The sequence below is a fragment of the Chiloscyllium plagiosum genome, unplaced genomic scaffold, assembly GCF_037043375.1.
Source record: "Chiloscyllium plagiosum isolate Xiang-an unplaced genomic scaffold, Cpla_swu_hap1 HiC_scaffold_42, whole genome shotgun sequence".
In the NCBI taxonomy this organism is placed as follows: domain Eukaryota; kingdom Metazoa; phylum Chordata; class Chondrichthyes; order Orectolobiformes; family Hemiscylliidae; genus Chiloscyllium; species Chiloscyllium plagiosum.
In genome coordinates this window covers 5,780,143-5,801,489 of record NW_028270180.1, presented here as the reverse complement: position 1 = coordinate 5,801,489, position 21,347 = coordinate 5,780,143, and the positions used below count along the sequence as shown (strand labels likewise).

The 21,347-nt window shown below is 42.0% G+C and overlaps 1 protein-coding gene across 1 annotated transcript; it reads left to right on the top strand.

The window, feature by feature from the left end:
• The first annotated feature begins 423 nt into the window (after positions 1–423).
• On the top strand, positions 424–20,626 carry synm (synemin, intermediate filament protein). The gene is made up of 4 exons (XM_043680422.2): positions 424–1,349; positions 9,457–9,581; positions 13,934–14,001; positions 17,373–20,626. The coding sequence occupies exons 1-4, from the start codon at positions 555–557 to the stop codon at positions 20,081–20,083; spliced, it is 3,699 nt and encodes a 1,232-aa protein (XP_043536357.2). The 5' UTR covers positions 424–554; the 3' UTR covers positions 20,084–20,626.
• Positions 20,627–21,347: the final 721 nt, after the last annotated feature.

Below are 21,347 nucleotides of genomic sequence, written 5' to 3'. Positions count from 1 at the left end.
TATGTTATCTGCTGTTTTGTTTTCTTTTTCTCTTATTTGAATAATGTAAGAGACTTAAATATACACTCTGGTTAGTTGTAGGTTAGGTTAGTAGTTAGTTGAGTTTTGTTTTTTTTTGTCGGTATTTTTCTTTTGTTAAATTTTGGTTATTATATATTTAAGATTTAATTGTATATCAATGTTTGTTCTTGAGAGTTTTGTTTATTTTTGTAAACTTCTAAAAATGATACATTTCTAATAAAAATATCTATATAAAAAAAGAATTGTTAATGTAATCACGCCTGGCCACAAGGGGTCAGTTGATCCAGTTGGAGAGCTCTGAGTGAGTTAAAGATTTTCCAATGACTCAAAGTTTGGACCTCCCCCTTTTTAGCTGGTACCACCTGTCAGTGCTTGAAGAGAGAGAGAAAGAGAGAGCACACACACCCTTGCAAACTGTCTCTCCCTTTACTGAATCAAGGAGCTTATACAACACACACAGTGTGATCAGTGCGTTCAGTTTGAGTGGGAAAACAAGTGTGGGAGCGGTGGGAGCAGGAATACAGCCTGGAATAATGTTTCCCTTCAAATCCACAATGCTTCATGAAAAATCCCAGCTCCAGGAGCTGAACCATCGCCTGGAGTCTTACTTATCCAGGGTCCGACAACTGGAGCAAGAGAATCAACGACTTGTCACTGAGATCCAGCACTTAAAGACCGAGAAGAAGGCAGAAGAGCGGAGTCTTTATGTGGATGAAATCAACAAGATGAGATGGGAACTGGAGGAGCTGATATTCGAGAAATCAAAAGCTGAAATGCAACGATGCAACCTGTGGAGGGAGATCCAAGAGTTACAAAAGCATCAGACCGCCGAACAAACAGGTTTTAAAAAAATAAGGCAACAGCTGGCTGAACACGAAAAGGTCCTTCAGCAGACTGAAACCGCCAACGCGTCTCTCGAAGCGTACATCTTGGAGCTGCGGGCAGGATGTCAAACCCTGGAAGATCAGCATGAGCAAGCAAAAAGAGAAATGAGGGAAAGGCTGAGCAGAGCGCCCCAGCTCCTGGTCACTCAGGGGTATCACAAAGTCCCCCTGATCGAAGAGAATGTTGAACAACATGCCCTTACCTTGACAGCAATGTGGGAGGAAGGCTTTGAGATCTACAAGAACAAGATCGAAGAACTGGAAACTGCTGTTCAGCAGGACAAAGAGAAAGGTGAAGAATTGAACAGGGAAAGAGTGCTTTTGATTATGGAAATAGAAACACTGAAGAAGGAACTTGAAGATCAATTTAATCTCCAGAACAAACTGGAAGAAGATTTTTTAACAGTTCAACAGAAGCATGACGTGGATATGGAGGAATATCAGGTGAGTGCATTTGGAAGCATTCCCTTAACTCTGTAGATGCCAAGGGAATGGACTTGGGCAGAGTTTTGTTTCTGAAGCTGCATTCTCTGTTATTTCCATGGAAACGTTCTATGTTTATTGTATTGTTATATACTGTTTTTCAAGACCTCAGGTGATCCTTAGCAATTAACAGTTTAATTAATTGCATTATTTAAAATCGAAGTCAGTGTTGTGATGTAGGAAACAGTGTTGTCAATTTGCATACAGTAAGATCCCACAAACAGCAATATGATACTGACCAGAAAAATCTGTACTTAGTGATGTTGGTTCAGCAGTAAATATTAGGAGAAAGTGAGGACTGCAGATGCTGGACATCAGAGCTGAAAAATGTGTAGCTGGAAAAGCGCAGCAGGTCAGGCAGCGTCCAAGGAGCAGGAGAAGCGACGTTTCGGGCATAAGCCCTTGCCCAAAACGTCCATTCTCCTGCTCCTTGGATGCTGCCTGACCTGCTGCACTTTTTCAGCAACACATTTTTCAGCTCAGCAACAGATGTTGGCTAGCCATCAGGGAGAACTCCCACACTGTTCTTCAAAGTGGTATTAACTGTATGGATTTAACTGATGTCAGTTAGGTTAATACTTAAAGTCCTGGGATTCATTCAGTAAGGGAGCAGAAAACCAACCAGGATTGTTGATTCTGACGACATAGAATTCCTAATAGAAAAGTGGAATAGTGTGTAGCATCTATAAGATCTACCGCATCAACTCACCCAGGTTCCTCCAACAGCACCTTCCAAACTCACAAATGTTACTACCTAGAATGATAAGGGCAGCAGATACATGTGAACACCACCACCTGCAAGTTCCCCTCCAAACTACACACAATCCTGGCTTGGAACTCTATCATTGTTCCTTCACGGTCGCTGGGTCAAAATCCCTCTATGACAGAACTGTGGGTGTTACCTACTAACCATGGATGAGAGCAGTTCAAGAAGGCACTAACCAGTATCTTCTCAAGGGCATTCAGGAACGAGCAACAAATGCCAGAAACACCCACAAGAAAGGGTGTGTGTAAATGAGTCATGCTCTACTGAGGAGCTTTACAAATTCTAAATATCCTGAAGTCTTACAAAGGAGAAAGATGCTTCTAGGTTAGACATTAAAGAGCACTTAGCACTTAGGCCAAGAAAAGACAAGTTATCAGTAGAAAGTTAGGGAATTTTTTTATTACACCTTTACAGGAGAGTTCATAATCGAGAGTGTGGTGCTGGAAAAGCACAACAGGTCAGGTAGCATCCGAGGAACAGGAGATTCTTTGGATGCTGCCTGACCTGCTGAGCTTTTCCAGCACCACACTCTCAACTCTGATCTCCAGCATCTGCAGTCCTCACTTTCTCCGAGTTGATTTCAACCCTACTGCGAGGCCTCTTCCAAGGAGAGTTCATAAGGAAAGATGATGTGTCTAAATGCGTTTTATAGTCGCATAATCTATTTATGTTGAATGTTTAAGATTCTCAGTGTGCTGAACCCAAACTGTGAGATGTCAAATGCAGGTGATAATAATCCCCAAGGTATTTGTTCTAAATTATATGAAGGAGGGATGGCTGAGGGAGTTTCAGATTTTAAAAGCAGCTTCAACAGTGATGTAAGCAAAAGTAATAGCATGCATTTTTCATGCAAGAGTTGAATGACTCACAGGTGAGTGTTGTTAGAGGTCAGTCCTTGGATCAGAGCAGTACTAGCGTTAAGCATCCCCAAACCAGAAAGGGGAGAATTTCAGCCAGTATCCTCAGTGGCATGTCCAAGTCATCATTTTCCATGTGTGCGCGTGGACATTGATTGTTGTCAGCCCACCCAACTCTGGAGGCCCATGAGACCCTAAGCCTGTCCTTAGCTTCATCCCAGTCTCACAAATGGGGAAGGTGCTGGATAGTGATCAGAAGGAGTAAGGTAGTTTTACCCTTTCTTTTACCCTTCTAGTTTTGTGGTCAATTGTAACAGTTCATTACTCCCCAGCTCAGCACAAAACAGGGATAAGCTTGAAATCGTTCAGTCCTCACTACCAAATCTAGCCACAGAGCATCAGAGAACAAAGAATCACACAACAAATCAAGTGACCTTTTGGCCCATTAAATCCACGTTGGCTTTTCAAAAGAGCTGTTCGGTTATATGCCCACACCTCCCGCTTTCTCCCCCATTGCCTTTCAAATGGTTTCTTCTCAAGTCTTTCTCAAATTCCATTTTGAAAGTTAGTATGGAATCTGTTTCTACCATCCTTTCAGGACATGCATTCTGGTCATAACCACTCGCAGTGAAAAAACTCCCTACACTTCTTTTGCTAATTATCTTAAATTAACGTCTTCTAGTTACCAACTGTTCAGTTCTGACGACCAGCTCTAGCAAAACCCTTGTGAAAACCCCTATTTAATCTGCAAAGTGAAAGAATTTGTCTGTATAGTGAAGCAGATTCCAAAGCCACATTCCTTTGGTGACATTTCTGGCATATTTACAAAGCAGAACTGCTCAAAGACACCTTCCTGAAATTAAGATACTTAAAATTTATATAGTTCTGTCACCTCACTCGGTACATGCAAAGTTTGTATTATGGGTGGAGATAGAGCATCCATTTTCTATAGCACAACGATTCACAAACACTTTGCCTCTGATTGGATAACTCAGTGTGGATCCGGAGACAAATCATTCTTGTGCACACTTCCTTAACTTCAATTCCATTTTGCGCAAGGAGGTTGCTGAGCAACAACATTTCTTTACATCTGAATACTGAGCTCAGAGAATATGTAGAGAAGCACTTGATGATGGAAAGGATGAAATATTGTTTATTTAAAATGTTCATTGTTATGAAAACCCAGTGGGATCTGAAGTGTTGGATTTTTGCCTTGGAGACCCAAGTTCAACGCCAGCACGCCTGATGCTTGCAAGCTTGCTGCGTACTCAGCTGCCAAGATCGTCTCGATAGGCCCATCTGAAGAGAAGAAACTGGAGTGGAAATGTTTTTTCTATTTTCCTACCTTCTCCTTGAAATTGCTGAGTCTTGCCTAAATACAGGTCCTTGAGCACTGACAGACCCCTGCTGGCCAGGTGACTAGTGAGAGTTGTGAGGGTATGTGGTTCAGGTGTGGGAAAATGGGCAGTACATGATTTGGATGCGAGCATAAGAGGTACAGTTAGTAAGTTTGCAGTTGACACCAAAATTGGGGTGTGGTGGACAGTGAAGAAGGTTACCTCAGATTAGAATGGGATCATGATCAGATGGAAATGTGTTGCTGGAAAAGCGCAGCAGGTCAGGCAGCATCCAGGGAACAGGAGAATCGACGTTTCGGGCATAAGCCCTTCTTCCTGAAGAAGGGCTTATGCCCGAAACGTCGATTCTCCTGTTCACTGGATGCTGCCTGACCTGCTGCGCTTTTCCAGCAACACATTTCCAGCTCTGATCTCCAGCATCTGCAGACCTCACTTTCTCCTCATGATCAGATGGGCCAATGGGCCAAGGAGTGGCAGATGGAGTTTAATTTAGATAAATGCGAAATGCTGCATTTTAGGAAAGCAAATCCTAGCAGGATTTATACACTTAATGGTAAGGTCCTAGGGAATGTTGCTGAACAAAGAGACCTTGGAGTGCAGGTTCATAGCTCCTTGAAAGTGGAGTCGTGGGTAGATAGGATAGTGAAGAAGGTGTTTGGTATGGTTTCCTTTATTGGTCAGAGTATTGAGTACAGGAGTTGGGAGGTCATGTTGCGGATGTACAGGACATTGGTTAGGCCACTTTTGGAATATTGTGTGCAATTCTGGTCTCCTTCCTATCAGAAAGATGTTGTAAAATTTGAAAGGGTTCAGAAGGATGTTGCCAGGGTTGGAGGATTTGAGCTATAGGGAGAGGTTGAATAGGCTGGGGCTGTTTTCCCTGGAGCGTCAAAGGCTGAAAGGTGACCTTATAGAGGTTTATAAAGTAATGAAGGGCATGGATAGGATAAAAAGACAGAGTCTCTTCCCTGGGGTGGTGGAGTCCAGAACTAGAGGGAATAGGTTTAGGGTGAGAGGGGAAAGATATAAAAGAGACCTAAGGGGCAACGTTTTTCACGCAGAGAGTAGTATGTGTATGGAATGAGCTGCCAGAGGAAGTGGTGGAGGCTGGTACAATTACAACATTTAAAAGGCATCTGGATGTGTATATGAATAGGAAAGGTTCAGAGGGATATGGGTCAGGTGCTGATAGGTGGGACTAGATTGGTTAGGATATCTGGTCGGTTGGACTGAAGGGTCTGTTTAAGTGCTGTACATCTCTGTGACTCTATGATTCACAGGTCAAACTGATTTTGTCTTCACTTTCCATTCATGCTCTCCATAGCTGCTGCCATTCATAGAAACTCAGATTTATATTACTCATTAATCCACAGGCACTGAGGATTCCTGTAGTTGCAGCTGTTAGCTGATATCAGCACAGGCTGGGGTATGGAAAAGGAACCAATCCGATATGTCTCGCTCAGTGTTTCACCAGGTGGTGTAGATATCATCTGATCTGTGGAAAAACTTTTAAAATTAATTCATGAGGGATAAGGGTGTTGCTGGCTAGACAACATTTATTATCCATCCCTAATTGCCCAGAGGGCAGTTAAAAATCAACCACATTCCAGTGGGTCTGGAGTCCTATGTAGGCCAGACCAGGTAAGGACAGCAGTTTCTTCCCTAAAGGACATTAGTGACCCAGATGGGTTTTTCTTAACAATTGACAATGGATTTGTGGCTGACATTAGACATTTAGTTCCAAACTTTTATTGAATTCAACTATCACCATCTGCTGTAGCAGGATTCGAACCTGGGTCCCCAGAAAACTACCTGGATTTCTAGATTAACAGTGCAGCGATAATACCACTGTTGCCTTCGAGTTGGTAAAGGAGACATCTGGTTCCCAGCACTTGGATTTGAATCAAACTGGTTTGTTTGACTGACATCTCCCAGACTGACACTAAGATGCTCACTGTGTTGGAACACTGCTTTATAATCTTGTTAACAGCTGGAGACAAATTTCATCCAGACAGATAAGGTCCTTTCCGAACAGCGGGATCCTTCATCTACTCAGGAGAAAATACGTTCCGCAGTCAGTTGGCTCTGTCAGAGTCTTTGATCGAGAGGTCAGAAAATACATGAAATCACAAAATAAATATGTTTGTTGAAGGCCAATTTAGCTGTTCATACAGACATCCATATAGGAGCAGAAACAGACTATTCATCCCCTGTTCTGCCATTCCTTAAGATCATGATGATCTGTTAAGATTCTGAATTCTATATTCCCACCTAATCCTGACAACCTTTGATCCTTGCCTAACAAGCATCTGTCGTCTTCTATTTTTGAAATATTTGCTGACCCTGCCTCCATTGCCCTCTGAAGCACAGAGCTCTAAAGCCATAAAACCCTCTGAGAGAAATACAATTCTTTACTCTGTCCTGAAAGGATCGATCCATATGTTCAAACGGTGACTTATCCTTGTGGAATGAGCAAGGAGGGCAGTCTAAAGGCATGTCTGTCAGCAGGTCTGTCTCAAAACTCCGAGACTTGTGTCTTGGCTCCACCCTCTGCTAGTGGATCCTCAGCTTTCTGGCCAACAGACCGCAATCAGTGAAGACAGACAACACCATCTCCTCCACGATAACACTCAATACAGACACCCCCACCCCACCAAAGGATGCATTCTCAGCCCCCCCTGCTGTACTCCCTGTACACCCACTACTGTGTTACCATATTCTAAACAAACACCATCTACAAGTTTACCGATAACACCACCACAGTAGGACGGATATCAAACAATGATGAGGCAGATTACAGGAAGGAGATCGAGGGTTTGGTGACCCGGTGAGATGAGAACAACCTCTCTCTCAATGTTGGCAAAACTAAAGAACTAATCATTGACTTCAGAGAGAAGGAAGGAGAACGTGCCCCTATTCACATCAACCGAGTGGACGTTGATAGGTTTGAAAGCATCAAGTTCCTAGAAGTGACGATAGCCGAAATCCCCCTCCTAGATTTCCCATGTTGATGTGATGGTCAGGAAGGCACAGCCATGACTCCTCTTCCTCAGGCAGCTCAGGAGATTTGGCTTCTCCATAAGGACCCTCACCAACTTCTACAGATGCACTACAGAAAGCATTCCATCTGGATGCATCATGGCTTGGTACAGCAACTGCTCTGCCCAGGACCGTAAGAAACTACAGAAGGTTGTGTGCCCAATCCAGTCCATCACAGAAGCGAACCTCCCATCCATGGATCCATTTACACATAGTGTTGCTGTGGAAAGGCTGCCAACATCATCAAAGATCCCTCCCACCCTGGTAAAGCTCTCTTCTAACCTCTTCCATCAGGCAGAAGATACAGGACCTTGAACATATGCACCAGCAGCTTCAAGAATAGCTTATTCGCTGCCATTATTAGACTGCTGAATGGTCTCTTTAACTTCAAATAATGCTGATCTTGTCAATGTTGATCTTGTCCAGTGCACGTCCTGTGCGGTAAAACCTATATGTCTTACACTGTCCAAGTATTATTTTCATCCTCGCTTTCTATGATCTGGCTGTACTGCTCACAAACAAGGCTTTTCACTGTACTTAGGTACACATGACAATACATCAAATCATCATTATCATGGGGCTAGATCCATGCAGTTAAACTAGCACTCATCATCCACGGGAATGCAGATCTCTTTAGCCTCTTTCAATTGGCCTTATGCAGTATCTGATAACCCTAATTGGCTACACTGCTGCTAGTGGGCTGAGCCCAGCAAAATCTAACCCCTGTCCTTCAGGAAAATGTCCTGGGAGGGAGATGGAGCCACGAACAGACATGGGGAGGGGTAATGTCACTGAACTAGTATTGCAGCATCTCCCAGGTTAATGTTCTGGGGATATAGGTTCCAATCCCATCATGCCTGATGCTGAAATTTGGATTAGAAAAAAACCTAATGATCACCATTAACTGCTGGCAATTGTCTTCCAAAAACATGCAGTTCATTAATGTCCTTTAGGGGAGGAAATCTGCCATCCTTACCCGGACTGGATTATCTGCAATTCCAGACCCACAGCAAGATGGTTGTCTCTTATATACTTACTGGGCAATTAGGGATCAGCAATAAATGCTGACCGAGGCAGTGATGCCCAGAAACCATTAATTAGTTTAAAAAGGTGTTTTAAACAAGCTATTTCCAGCTCACCCATCATTGTTCCTGGCTCCAGAAAGGATAAAAGTCAAATTCTTGGTGTTAGATTAGGAATTGAATTGAATTGCATTGAATTGAATTGAATTTATTGTCACGTGTACCGAGGCACAGTGAAACGCTTTGTCTTGCGAGCAATACAGGCAGATCACAGAGTTAAGTAGCGTAGATAGTAAATAATAGGTAAACAGCAGCAAGAACAGAAACGCAGGTAAAGGCGAATGTTAAGAGTTTGTGAGTCCATTCGGTGTTCTAACAACAGTAGGGTAGAAACTCTTTCGAAACCAGCTGGTGCAGGTGTTCAGGCTTCTGTACCTTCTCCCCGATGGTAGAGATTGCAAAAAAATATTGTCAAGGTGGGATAGATCTTTGAGAATGCTGGAGGCCTTTTCTTGACAGTAGGCCTGGTAGATGGCTTCTATAGATGTGAGGTTGGCCTTTCTGATTGTCCGGGCTGAGTTCACCGCTCTCTGTAACCATCTCTGATCTTGAATGGTGCAGATGCCATACCAGGTAGTGATACATCCAGACAGAATGCTCTCAATGGCACACCTATAAAAGTTGGCAAGGGTATTCACTGTCATGCCAAATTTCCTCAGCTGTCTGAGGAAGAAGAGACGTTGTTGACCCTTTGTAACCAGTGCGTCCACATGAGGAGTCCAAGAAAGCTTATTGTGGATGATCACTCCCAGGAGCTTGACATTCTCCACTCGTTCCACCTCTGTGCTGTTAATGTGTATGGGGGCATGAGTAACATCCCGCCAAAAGTCAATAATGAGTTTCTTGGTTTTGCTAGCATTGAGAGCTAGGTTGTTCTCAGCGCACCATTTTTCTTATTGAATTAAGAACAGTAGTACAGTAGTTGCAAGTCCATCAGACTAACTGTGTCTTGGTTGTGGTGTACAGAGAGCGATTGATTTCCTGGAGGATGAAAAGCACGATCTCATATCAACGATTACACTTAACCTCAAAGAGCAACAACAGCTGATACAGGTGAAGATGGGACTGAGTCTTGAGCTTGCCACCTACAGGTAATGTTTACTTCATTTACTGTTTGACAGGAGGTTTGAATCTAAAAGAAGTGAGGATAACTTCCAGTCTGAGCCACACACAATTCAAATTCGTAAAAAAATGTGAACAAGGTGCATGCATAAGGTATGCACCAAGGACTCAAGCAATTCCACAGATTTGCAGGTGAATGCGTTAGGGTGAGTAGAAGACTTTTCTCATGCTTTCATGGGATGTGGGTGTTGCTGGTAAAGCCAGCATTTTTTGGCCATTCCTAATTTCACTTGAACTGAGTGTATTGCTAGGCAATTGGGGAGGGCAGTTAAGAGTCAACCATATTGCTGTGGGAGTATCGGGAACTAGGGATCACTCATTCAAAACAACAAAGAGGCAAAATTGTTTCCTCTGAGGGTCATGAGTCTTTGCAACGCTCTTCCTGAAAAGGCAATGCAAGAGGCCTTGGAGAGTTTTAAGGTGGAAGTAATGTTGACAAGTAAAGAAGGGAAAGGTTATCAGGGGTCAGTGAGAATATGGATTTGAGGTTATGATCAAATTAACCATGATTTCATTGAATGGCCCAATCCTTAATTTGTACGTACACCAGAGAAGGATGGCAGATTTCCTTCCCTAAAGTACATTAGTGAATCAGATGGGATTTTATAGTCATTGTAAATAATTGTCACCATTGTTGCTGACTATCTTTATATTCCTGAAAATATTATCAAATTTAAGTTCTATCCATCTTCCATGGTGGGATTTGAACCCATGTCCCCAAGGGACAAAGTCAAGAGTACTAGGCCAGCAACATCCCCACTATTTTCCTGAAAGCAAAGGACAACAAGATAACTGGTGAGTCTCGATTTCGATTCAGCTTAAGGGGGGAGGAAGGGCATTTGAAACAGGGAACAGAACAGTTGAATGAACAGCAATCATAATATCAGTGAATAAGCACAAGCAAGATTGCAGTGGAAATAAAAAAGAGGGATACCAAAGTTGTGATAAATATTACTTCTTAGATTATCACCTTTTTATTCTATTTGTATTCAGGAGTGGGAGGACTGGAAGAGTTCCCTATTATACAAGTCTTGGATTGATTTGGAATTTATAGAGTTGAACAATGTGGCGCTGGAAAAGCAAAGCAGGTCAGGCAGCATCCGAGAAGCAGGAGAGTCGACGTCTCAGGCATAAGCCCTTCATCAGGAAGGATTTGAAAATCATAATGAAGGGCTTATGCCTGAAACGTCAACCCTCCTGTTCCTCGGATGCTGCCTGACCTGCTGTGCTTTTCCAGCGCCACACTCTCGACTCAGATCTCCAGCACCTGCAGTCCTCACTTTCTTCCTGGAATTTAAGGACAGTTAAATCAAATAATTAGTAGACTAGAACAGATTGAATATTCACTAGACTATTGCAGAAATAAAAGAAAATGATAGTTGGAGGGAAACTTTAAAACTAAAGTAAAAACTGCTATCATCCTTTTACAGAAACCAATAAAACACAAAGATATATCAATACTTATCTTTTACTATATTTTACGTGTAGATACAAAGATACAGGCCCAGTAACCTGAGATATTTATAAATAAATAGCTATAGACATTTAAAATTGAGTTCTGATGCTCCATTGTTATGCCACTCAGCAGGGGTTCCATAAAGATAACCCCCATGTGGGGATTGGTCTGCATCTAACCAGCCCAGGAGAAAGTTCAGATGCAGGAAAAAATATTTTACAAATGAAAACTCAGATGTATTTCTTTTTAAAATATGAGTAATCATCTCCGGAAACACAAGAATAGTACTGTCAACAATTGTTATATTAGCAGGAGGTGCAAGGAGCTTGCAATTCCGGTCTTTTTCTCCTGGGACTTGGCTTGAAACCCAGTCCATACTTACAGGAACAGTGTCTCCTTAACTCACTGGTTGTAGGAATCAGATCTGAAGTGTGGTTGGGAAATTTCAATCTTACTGTGTACAACTTCACAAAGCAGCTGGTAATATCACACTGTTTCTATTTATTCTTTCATGGGATGTGAACATCACTGACAAAGTCAAAGTTTGTTGCTTAACCCAAATTGCCCTTGATCCGAGGGGTATTGCTAGGCCATTTCAGGGGTGGTTATTGCTGTGGATCTGGAGTCAGATGTAGGTCAGCACATTTTCTTCCCTAAAGGGAATTGGTGAACCATTTTGGTTTTATGAAAATCAGTGATAGTTTCATGGTTAACAAAAATGAGTCCAGCTTTATTCTAGATTTATTAATTGAGTTCAAGTTCCACCACATGTCTCCAGATCATAAGTTTGAACTGTTCGACACTATTCTAGAGACATTCACTCTATTCCACTGTCTTCATTTCCAATTAAATGATTGATCACGTTGGTGCAGCAAGAGATGCTTAATTAAATTGACTCTTGTCATTTTGCTAGAGAAAATACTGAGAGAGAGAGAGAGAGAGAGAGAGCTTTATCAACAGCTTATCCTGGTCCTGGCTGAGAACTGCTTGCAGTGACACCAGATAGAAAAGACTGAATTTTGTTTTTTCTTCAACACTCATGTATCACCTTGAAACATTGAAAGAAATTACAAAAACTACAACTCCACTAAGATAAACCTAAAGAAATTCAGATGCTAGAAATCTGAAACAAGAACAGAAATTGCTGGAAAATCTCAGTAGGTGTGGCAGCTCCTGTGGAGAGAAATCAGAGGTAAGGTTTTGGGTCCGGTGACCCTTCCTTAAGACCAGTTCTTAGGAACGGTCACTCAACTTGAAACATTATCTCCGAGTTCTATCCGCAGATGCTGCCAGACTTGCAGAGATTTTCCAGCAATTTCTGGTTTTGCTCCTTTAAAATAAATCCTGGACTAACTTCAGCTATTTTAAGAACAATTCTGCCTACTGAATAATTTCCTGGTCCCAATTCCCAGTGGCCTTTGTTAAATTCCATATCTTTGCTAAACGAGATTATCTCGATGGGGATTCCACAGTTGGCCCCATTGTATGTGGTTTAGGGAGGATTATAACATTGGGGTTTCCTGACCATTTCTGAGTGCTGAGTTTCTCTGGAATCTGGGGGGAGAACACCCATTCAGACAACATACCATTAATGTTGAATTGTAATTCAATGGACTGTCTATGTCTTACCGCTAAAGCCAATAGGAAATTCAGGCGCAATGTCTTTATGCAGAGACTGCTGGGAATGTGGAACCAACCATATGAATAGTTGAGATGGGTAATCTAGATGAATTTAACAAGAAAGCTAGATCAGTCCAGAGAAAAGGTATAGAAGAATATGCTGATGGAGTTAAATGAGAGCGAGTGAAGGAGCCTTGAGTGGAGCAGAAACATTAGCACAGAGAAGTTAACCTAAATACAGTAGCTTCTTCCTGTGTTATAGGTTCTATGTACTCTCTACTTACATTAACACCTGAAAGATCAAACTGTACTCTGTAGATAGTTGGTGAAGCATAAATTCTGGCATGGGCCAGTTGGGCTGAATGGCCTGTTTCTTTGTTATTAAATTCAATGTAATGCTTCCAGTACTGGAAAGAAAACTAAAGGGAGATGGATAAAAAATAATTCAGGATAAATGTCAATGTCAAAGTATTGTTGTTCCCACTGCTACAGTTATCCTATAAATGCTGCATCAAGTGTTTTTCTTGGAATGAGTTTCTAGTGATTTCATGTTCCACTCTGGCAAATGGGTCAACTGTTGCACTGAGCTGTGCCAGCTCTTAGCAAACTGTTCCATTCTGACTCCATGTTAAAAACACTCGAGCATTGTTTCAGAAAGGGCAGTTTGTGCTCAGTGCCTCTTTCTCTCCAAGCCTCGCTGACATCCTGCTCGCCTGCAGCATATCAATCGAGTCACTTCTCACCAACTGGATCACTGCAGTTTTACAAGTTCCAGGAATCTTTGAGTAATCTGATATTCCTTAACTCAGCCAACGCTATTAGTATGTCAACTGAAGGCAGGCTGTAGAAGGGAAAATGACATTCCTATGCCAAGAGTTCAGGGGTGGTGGTGAAAATCAGAATTAGACACTCTTTCTTTGAAGGGACTGATGAATCATCTGTAAAGGGGCCTGAAGAATCTGCATTTTTGCTGGAAATTATGGATTTGAATATTGTACAAGTTACTGTATGAAGTTTGATGGTTGTTTAGTGGAACAGTATTATACAGTAGTATCCAGTTTTATACTGGATTGTCCATCGGGGAGACTCCGATACCATCAAACCTTGGGCGGGTCTTATGTGAGGTGCACGTGTCCTCAACCTTTCCCAATGGTCACACAATGATTGGAGACCTTCTGATTACCCTATCTGAAATAAAAATGTAAACAAATGTGTCATACAATTGAGATTAAGTGTTTTTTTCAGGGCCTTGTTAGAAGGAGAACACGTCAAGCGTCACAGGATACCACAGCATTTGCGAAACCTCAGACAAGGTAAAACTATTTTAAAAGGGATGTATTTCTTTGGATCACTCACACTCCTTGGTATTTAACCATGAACTATGTACAAAATTGCTGTAAAGTATTCTTAACACTATTCATATTGATGGATGTGACCCGCAACTTCTTCTGACTGCAGGTCCTACTTTCTGAAATCTATTGGCTGATTTGTTTAAGAGTGGCATTATGTAGTTTTGGCGAAGTGGTCTAAGTTTTGCATCCTAATCTATATGAGAGTAGTGAATGTGTGATTGAACTCAAGGGCTCAATCAGAAAAAGAGATTTGATGGAAGAGTCAGCCATCTGAAACATTACCTCTATTTTTCACTCTACAGATCCAGCTTGATCTGCTGAATATTTCCAGAGTTCTCTGCTTACATCAGAGAAAAGTCCACTGTTGCTAATATTTGAAAGTACAGATGCAATCCTGTAGATGCATCAACGAGGTGCTAGTGATAGATGGGGGCTATCTCTTCCAAGGAAGCCCCAATGAACCACAGGGAGTGGTGAGGTCAATAGCAGACCTTCCCCTGAGATAAAACCCCACACAGCGAGAGCTGCCAGCCAACTGGAGACAGGCCAGCCTGTGCTCAGCAGCGCCCCCAAGGATGCTGTGACTTCTGGCAGAACAGCACCCCTTAAGTCGATATTCACAATACACCCAGGATTAAGGCCAATGAAAGAATCATAGGGTACGGTCCCCGTGGTCAAATTCCTGACCAACATTCAGATCTTCAATCTGGTACAGATTGCCTTTGATGTAGGCTCCATCCTTCCTCCCTACCCCAAGATGACAGGCTACCCATAGGGTACTGGATTAGTGGTGCTGGAAGAGCACAGCAGTTCAGGCAGCATCCAAGGAGCTTCAATATTGACGTTTCGGGCAAAAACCCTTCATCAGGAATAAAGGCAGTGAGCCTGAAGCGTGGAGAGATAAGCTAGAGGAGGGTGGGGGTGGGGAGAAAGTAGCATAGAGTATAATGGGTGCGTGGGGGAGGGGATAAAGGTGATAGGTCAGGGAGGAGAGGGTGGAGTGGATAGGTGGAAAAGGAGCTAGGCAGGTCGGACAAGTCTGGACAAGTCATGGGGACAGTGCTGAGCTGGAAGTTTAGAACTAGGGTGAGGTGGGGGAAGGGGAAATGAGGAAACTGTTGAAGTCCACATTGATGCCCTGGGTTGAAGTGTTCCGAGGCGGAAGATGAGGCATTTTTCCTCCAGGCGTCTGGTGGTGAGGGAGCGGTGGTGAAGGAGGCCCAGGACCTCCATGTCCTTGGCAGAGTGGGAGGGGGAGTTGAAATGTTGGGCCACGGGGCGGTGTGGTTAATTGGTGCGGGTGTCCCAGAGATGTTCCCTAAAGCGCTCTGCTAGGAGGCGCCCAGTCTCCCCAATGTAGAGGAGACCGCATCGGGAGCAACGGATACAATAGATGATATTAGTGGATGTGCAGGTAAAACCTTGATGGATGTGGAAGGCTCCTTTAGGGCCTTGGATGGAGGTGAGGGAGGAGGTGTGGGCACAGGTTTTACAGTTCCTGCGGTGGCAGGGGAAAGTGCCAGGATGGGAGGGTGGGCTGTAGGGGGGCGTGGACCTGACCAGGTAGTCACAGAGGGAACGGTCTTTGCGGAAGGCGGAAAGGGGTGGGGATGGAAATATATCCCTGGTGGTGGGGTCTGTTTGGAGGTGGCGGAAATGTCGGCGGATGATTTGGTTTATCTTCTGCCTCAGAACACTTCAACCCCAGGGCATCAATATGGACTCCACCAGTTTCCTCATTCCCCTCCCCCCACCTTACCCCAGTTCCAAACTTCTAGCTCAGCACCATCCCCATGACCTGTCCCTACTGTCAATCTTCCTTCCCACCTCACCGCTCCACCCTCCTCTCTAATCTGTCACCTTTATCCCTTCCTTAAACCACCAATTGCACTCTCAACTACCTTCTCTCACCCATTGTACTCTATGCTACTTTCTCCCCACCCCCACCCTCCTCTAGTTTATCTCTCCACGCTTCAGACTCTCTGCCTGTATTCCTGATGAAGGGCTTTTGCCCGAAACATCGATTTCGAAGCTCCTCGGATGCTGCCTGAACTGCTGTGCTCTTCCAGCACCACTAATCCAGCATCTGGTTTCCAGCATCTGCAGTCATTGTTTTTACCCATAGGGTAGCAATTTTTGGGAATGTTCTATTTGTGTTAATCCCAGTGACAAGAGGATGGGGCAATTAAGAGGTCCTTAATTGGTGATGAGAGAGGAAAGTCAATGCTGGGCCTTCTAGGCCCTGAATTTAACTGTGGTTGTGATGAGAAGGTGGTGGTGCCCCACTGCCTTGGCTAATTACTCGTCCTTCTCATTCCCAAACTGGCCACCTTGAGAGAAGATTCTATCCTACAGGCTGGGAGAGGCCTGGGGCATGCTCAGCTGTAATCCTGACAATCACAAAAGAGGAATGGTCATGAGATAGATGTTGGGATGACAGTATTAGTGTGATAACAGGAGTCTGTGGCTTTACAAGTACGGGAGATTTTCAAACAAACAGACACTTTGTTTAGTTTTATTTGCTAAATTGGTTTCCCACACACCCCCCTTTCCTGTACACATTTTAAATGGCCCAACTCCTGTTATGTCTCAGATCAATTAGCTCAGTTTACATTCTCTGCATTCCTAGATTTCTTAATGCAGCATGGGAATTAAACATAAGATCTTCTGATCTGTGTAGCTCCGTACAGCATTGGCCAGTTCTTCTCCTTATGTAATTAATAAGGAAACCTTTTTTTTTCTGGTAATTAAAAAGAATCTATGAATCTGGATAAGATCAGATTATGCCGCATCTTAGGACCATTATATATTTGCTGTTGAGGGAGTGCTGTGTGGATTTGCTGACACACGAAGGTTACATTATGAAGACAGATTACACAAATGTTTTTCGTACGTCAGAAGGTTAAGGGGTGACTTAATTGAAATCTTCAAGATGTTAAGAAAGAGAGAGATCAGATGAAGAGATCAGATGTTTTGTAATGTGGGGAGGCTAAAGCTCAGGTGCATGGTTTAAGGAGCAGATCATTCAAAGTGAAATTAGGAAACGAGCAAAGGGTGGTAGAGACTCTTCCACAAATGGCAATTAATTCCAGATCAATCTTGAACTCTAAACCTTAGATAAATATTTGTGAACCAAGGGTGTTAAGGGATATGGGAGAAAAGAAGGAATATGGAGTTAAACAGCAGATCTACCAAGATCTCATTGATGTACAGACTTGATGGGTTGAATAGTTGACTCCTGTTTCTATCTCAGGACTGAAAACAGTAAGGTGTTTGGTACGTTATTGAATGTCAAAATGGGCTTATATTAAATTTCTTATTTGTTTCAACAGGGACAGATATAAGATCACATATGTCCAATGTTGTTCTACAACCAAGTCTTGACACACAAGATGGCAAGAAGTGGACACCAACCAGTATTAAAATTCCTTCAAGTTTCCGGAAAGATACTGTGATTAACAAAAAGGGAATAATACCACAACCTCTTCCATATAGAATACCAGCAAGAAAGACTATTAAGAATTCTCTGTCAGACGATGATCTGCTTTATGATGACACATTGTCTTCACCAATTCAAAATATTGTATCTTCAGCAAAGTCAATAAATGCTAACAGAGACACGACCAGGTTTGCACCGAAACCTCAGGACTCTCACAGTGCAACGAAGGAAGCTATCGTTCAGCACAAGTTGTTTCCAGAAAAGATTGACAGGGAGAGTAAAGTGCCTTTGGCCAAGGCAGTGCATATTACAGATATGGCCACACACAAATCCAAAATAATAGTCGAGGAGTCAGACTCTTATGATAAAGGAGATGTTTCACGTCATGAAGAGAAGGAACTTAAGTCTCAAGGTTTGAATGAATCACCTCAACCTTTTAGTGAGGAGCAAGATTGTGATTTTAACAGGAGGTCTACAGAAACAACCAGTGAGCAGGAGTATGAGGCTGAGGTACCGAAGGAAGTGATAGAAGTCAAAAGTACTCCAAAAGACTTGGAAATCAAAGTAGACATCAGTAATGTGGGGCCACCTATTACTCCGGATGGATACATCTGTACTACAGACCAAGAGGAAAGTGCAGAAATTACAAAGTATTTTCCGATAGAAAAGAACAAAGAGGAATCTATGCTGGAAACTGGAGAAGAGATCTGGATGAAAACGAATGCAGGGAAGTCAGAGGATAACCGTGGAGTTGCTATCTATGAACATGATGAAAGTTTGGCAAATAATATTAGAACTGGGGACATCATTCAAACAGACATAAAATCCACTAATTTGACAAAACTGAATGTTTCACCAGAACCTGACATCAGTTATCGTATTGAGGAGAAAGAAGTGTTGGATGATGGCAAAACCAAAAGAGAAATTATCATTCAGTCAAGAAAAGAAGAAATTGTTGAAGTGGGAGATGAGTCAACTCTGAAAGAAATGTTGAATGTGGATGCCAAAAGTCCAGAGCTTCAAGTGAAAGGGGCTTTGGAACATTTAACAGGGTCAAAGACTGAGAACCTTATGGATGGACTTCTCAGCCTAGGGTTTAAAGGAAGACAAGTTCCAGGGAAAGTATCTGTAAGTGTTGAGATGGGGGAGCAAACCTTGGAACATTTTGAAGAAACTGATGATTTTCCTACAACTGCAGACACGTTTCCACTGTCTTTAGGAGCAGAGGACATTGATTATGAAGGAAAGGATGGCAGATATGAAGAAGTCTTAAATATTACAATGACTGCTGCAGACTTTAGGAAAACAATGCTATCAAATACTGAACTGCTACTGCAGAGCTCACCTGACATTTTATCTTCAAATGAAAAAGCACATGAAATCACTAAGGAAAAAACAGAATCGTTTGGAACCAAACTAACAGAAATGGGGTTGCATTCTCCTCAAGCCAGCGCAGATTCAGAAAATGTTAAACAAATTACAGACACACAGCAAGATACCTTGTCGAAAGAACTGTCTTCACCATGTCTGATAGAGGAATCGATTAGAGTTCCTCAAGATGTTCAGGCATCCATTGTTGAGCTACTGACTGAGGAAATGGAGGATCCTAAACTTAAGCTGAAAGGAGCTTTGCAGCAGTTGAAAGAGGCTGTACCAGAAAGTCTGAGGGATGAGCTTTCAGTCCTCACTAGAGATTCCCAAGACCCATCTGACAACATATCAGTTAATATTAAAAATGTCCAACAATCTTCTCAGAGCGGCGTTGTCACTATTGAGGCTGAGGTAAATGTTTCTCAAAGCCTTGACCCAGAGGATTTCTATTCAATGGACATTGAAGATGAAGAAAACACAGATGACATAGGGTCAAGATTAATTAACGTCACCACTCAGGAGAAAATACAGGAACTACTGAGTGCAAAAGGTCTTAAAACAGTTGATACTTCGCACAACAATGATGGAATCCAAATAAAGGTCAGAGGTATTAACCAGGAACCTGTGTCTTTGCCAGAAATCAGTATGAGAGATGAGACTGACACTGATGAATACAGAAGTTCTCAATATCAAACAGGTGATCTAACTGTTGGTGAAGTGTCTCAGTCAAGTGAAATTGAAGGTGATTGGTTTGATCAAAGTACTTTCTTCCAAAAGGGAATAGGTAAGATTGACAGAGAAGAATTCTTTCATGGAGTTTTGGATCCAGAAAATTCATCAGAAACCTTTCAAATGAATGCAAACCGAGTTATGTCAGTACAGACGAGTGGGGGTGACAGTGGGAGAGGTATGACATTCATAACTCAGCAGCATGAAATTTCTGAAGGAATGGATGAAAGGAGACTTGAGGGTAATGTGTATTGGTATGAAGAATGGGAATCTGAGAATAGAGACGGCAATGAAGTGAGTGTTACTGGTGCAGGTGAAGAAGATCTACAAACTTCTGATCCAGAACTAATGCAATATGCAGTTTCTCCAAATGTCCTGGCAAAGCCCAGGATTGGTGCACCTGGAGGTAACACACATGTGGTCTACAGTGAACAGAAAGTTGTTGTTACGCACTTTGATGAGGGTCAGTACGATGAACCGCCTCTATATGATGATGAACTGTAAACAGCATTCAAAAAAATGGATTATGCCTTTGAAATGGAACCTAGCTAATACAGGCACAGTTAGAGAATAGCTGACATCAAGCAGCGATTATGCAGTCGCAATGGAATCAGATGCTTTAATGCTTTGATAAAACACTGCTTGAAACTTACCTGCTGCATAACCCCACGTCTGTGCTTTAAAAGAAATACATTTGTGACACATTTATTATCTGAGACCTCACAATGTCACAGAAATCATTATCAAATGAAACAATGATTTAAAAAAAATGCACAAACAAAATTGTTTCTGTTGACTAATTTTATAGAAAAGATTGATTGAAAATAGTAGCAGAGGACTGTTGGCTATGCAGTAGTTTTATTTGAGGCTTCTGTGTACAGATATAGACAGTTAAAAGGTCTTAAAATACTTTTGCGTGGATTTGATGTGTAATAGTTGAGTCTAGGCTACATTTATGGAGTATTTTCCTGTAAACAGCTCTAAGTTAAATTGTTATGTTCTACAGCTTAACTTTTCCATTATTAAATTTAACATTTCTTTAGGTTATTATGACCTCTCCATGACTCTGTTTGAACCACTGAATATTTCCAGCATTTTCTGTTTTGAGTTTCCAGCACTTGCAATAGTTTGTTTTTGCGTCAAGACCCCATCATCAATGTTACAGTAAGAAACCTATCCAGACGCCAGCTTCACTACTGAAACAGGAAATTAAACATTTAATAATTTAATAGATAAAATGAGAAAAATATAAACACATATTTGGCCAGTTTCACCATTTTTCTAAGTTTTGTTTAGACTTTTATTCCTAATGAATGGCACGTGAATATCATCATAACAAACGTCCAGTTTCCATCACGTTTTTAGCATTAAACATCTGATAGTGTTAAAGTGTCGATCAGAAGGCAGCATTGCAGGGCAAGATGCAGTGTATGTACTAGCAAGAGCCTGATCAGAACTCAGGAAGTAACTTAAAAGATATTTACAAGGATTCAAAATATCATCTGGTTCCTAGTTACAGAGTTCAATTATTCTTAACTGTCAATGAGAAAATAAATTGAGTACAATCAGAAAGTATTTAGAATATCAAAAGATTCTCCATGTTTCATGCCTTATTTCCTGTGGATTTAATGTTCATATTGTTTTAATTTGCAAAAGCTAAAAAACGTCTTTACTTTTTGATCAATGACTCCTCTGGACAACTCCCAAAAAAATGCATTTGGAACATTTGAACATTACTGGTAATTTAAGTTTCCTGCTTTCTTTCAAC

Excerpts from the sequence above, each read along its gene's own strand:
- synm (XM_043680422.2), top strand. The coding sequence starts at position 555 with ATGTTTCCCTTCAAATCCACAATGCTTCATGAAAAATCCCAGCTCCAG. Across the intron at positions 9,582-13,933 it reads CTTGAGCTTGCCACCTACAG|GGCCTTGTTAGAAGGAGAAC; the intron begins GTAATGTTTACT and ends TGTTTTTTTCAG. Across the intron at positions 14,002-17,372 it reads TTTGCGAAACCTCAGACAAG|GGACAGATATAAGATCACAT; the intron begins GTAAAACTATTT and ends TTGTTTCAACAG.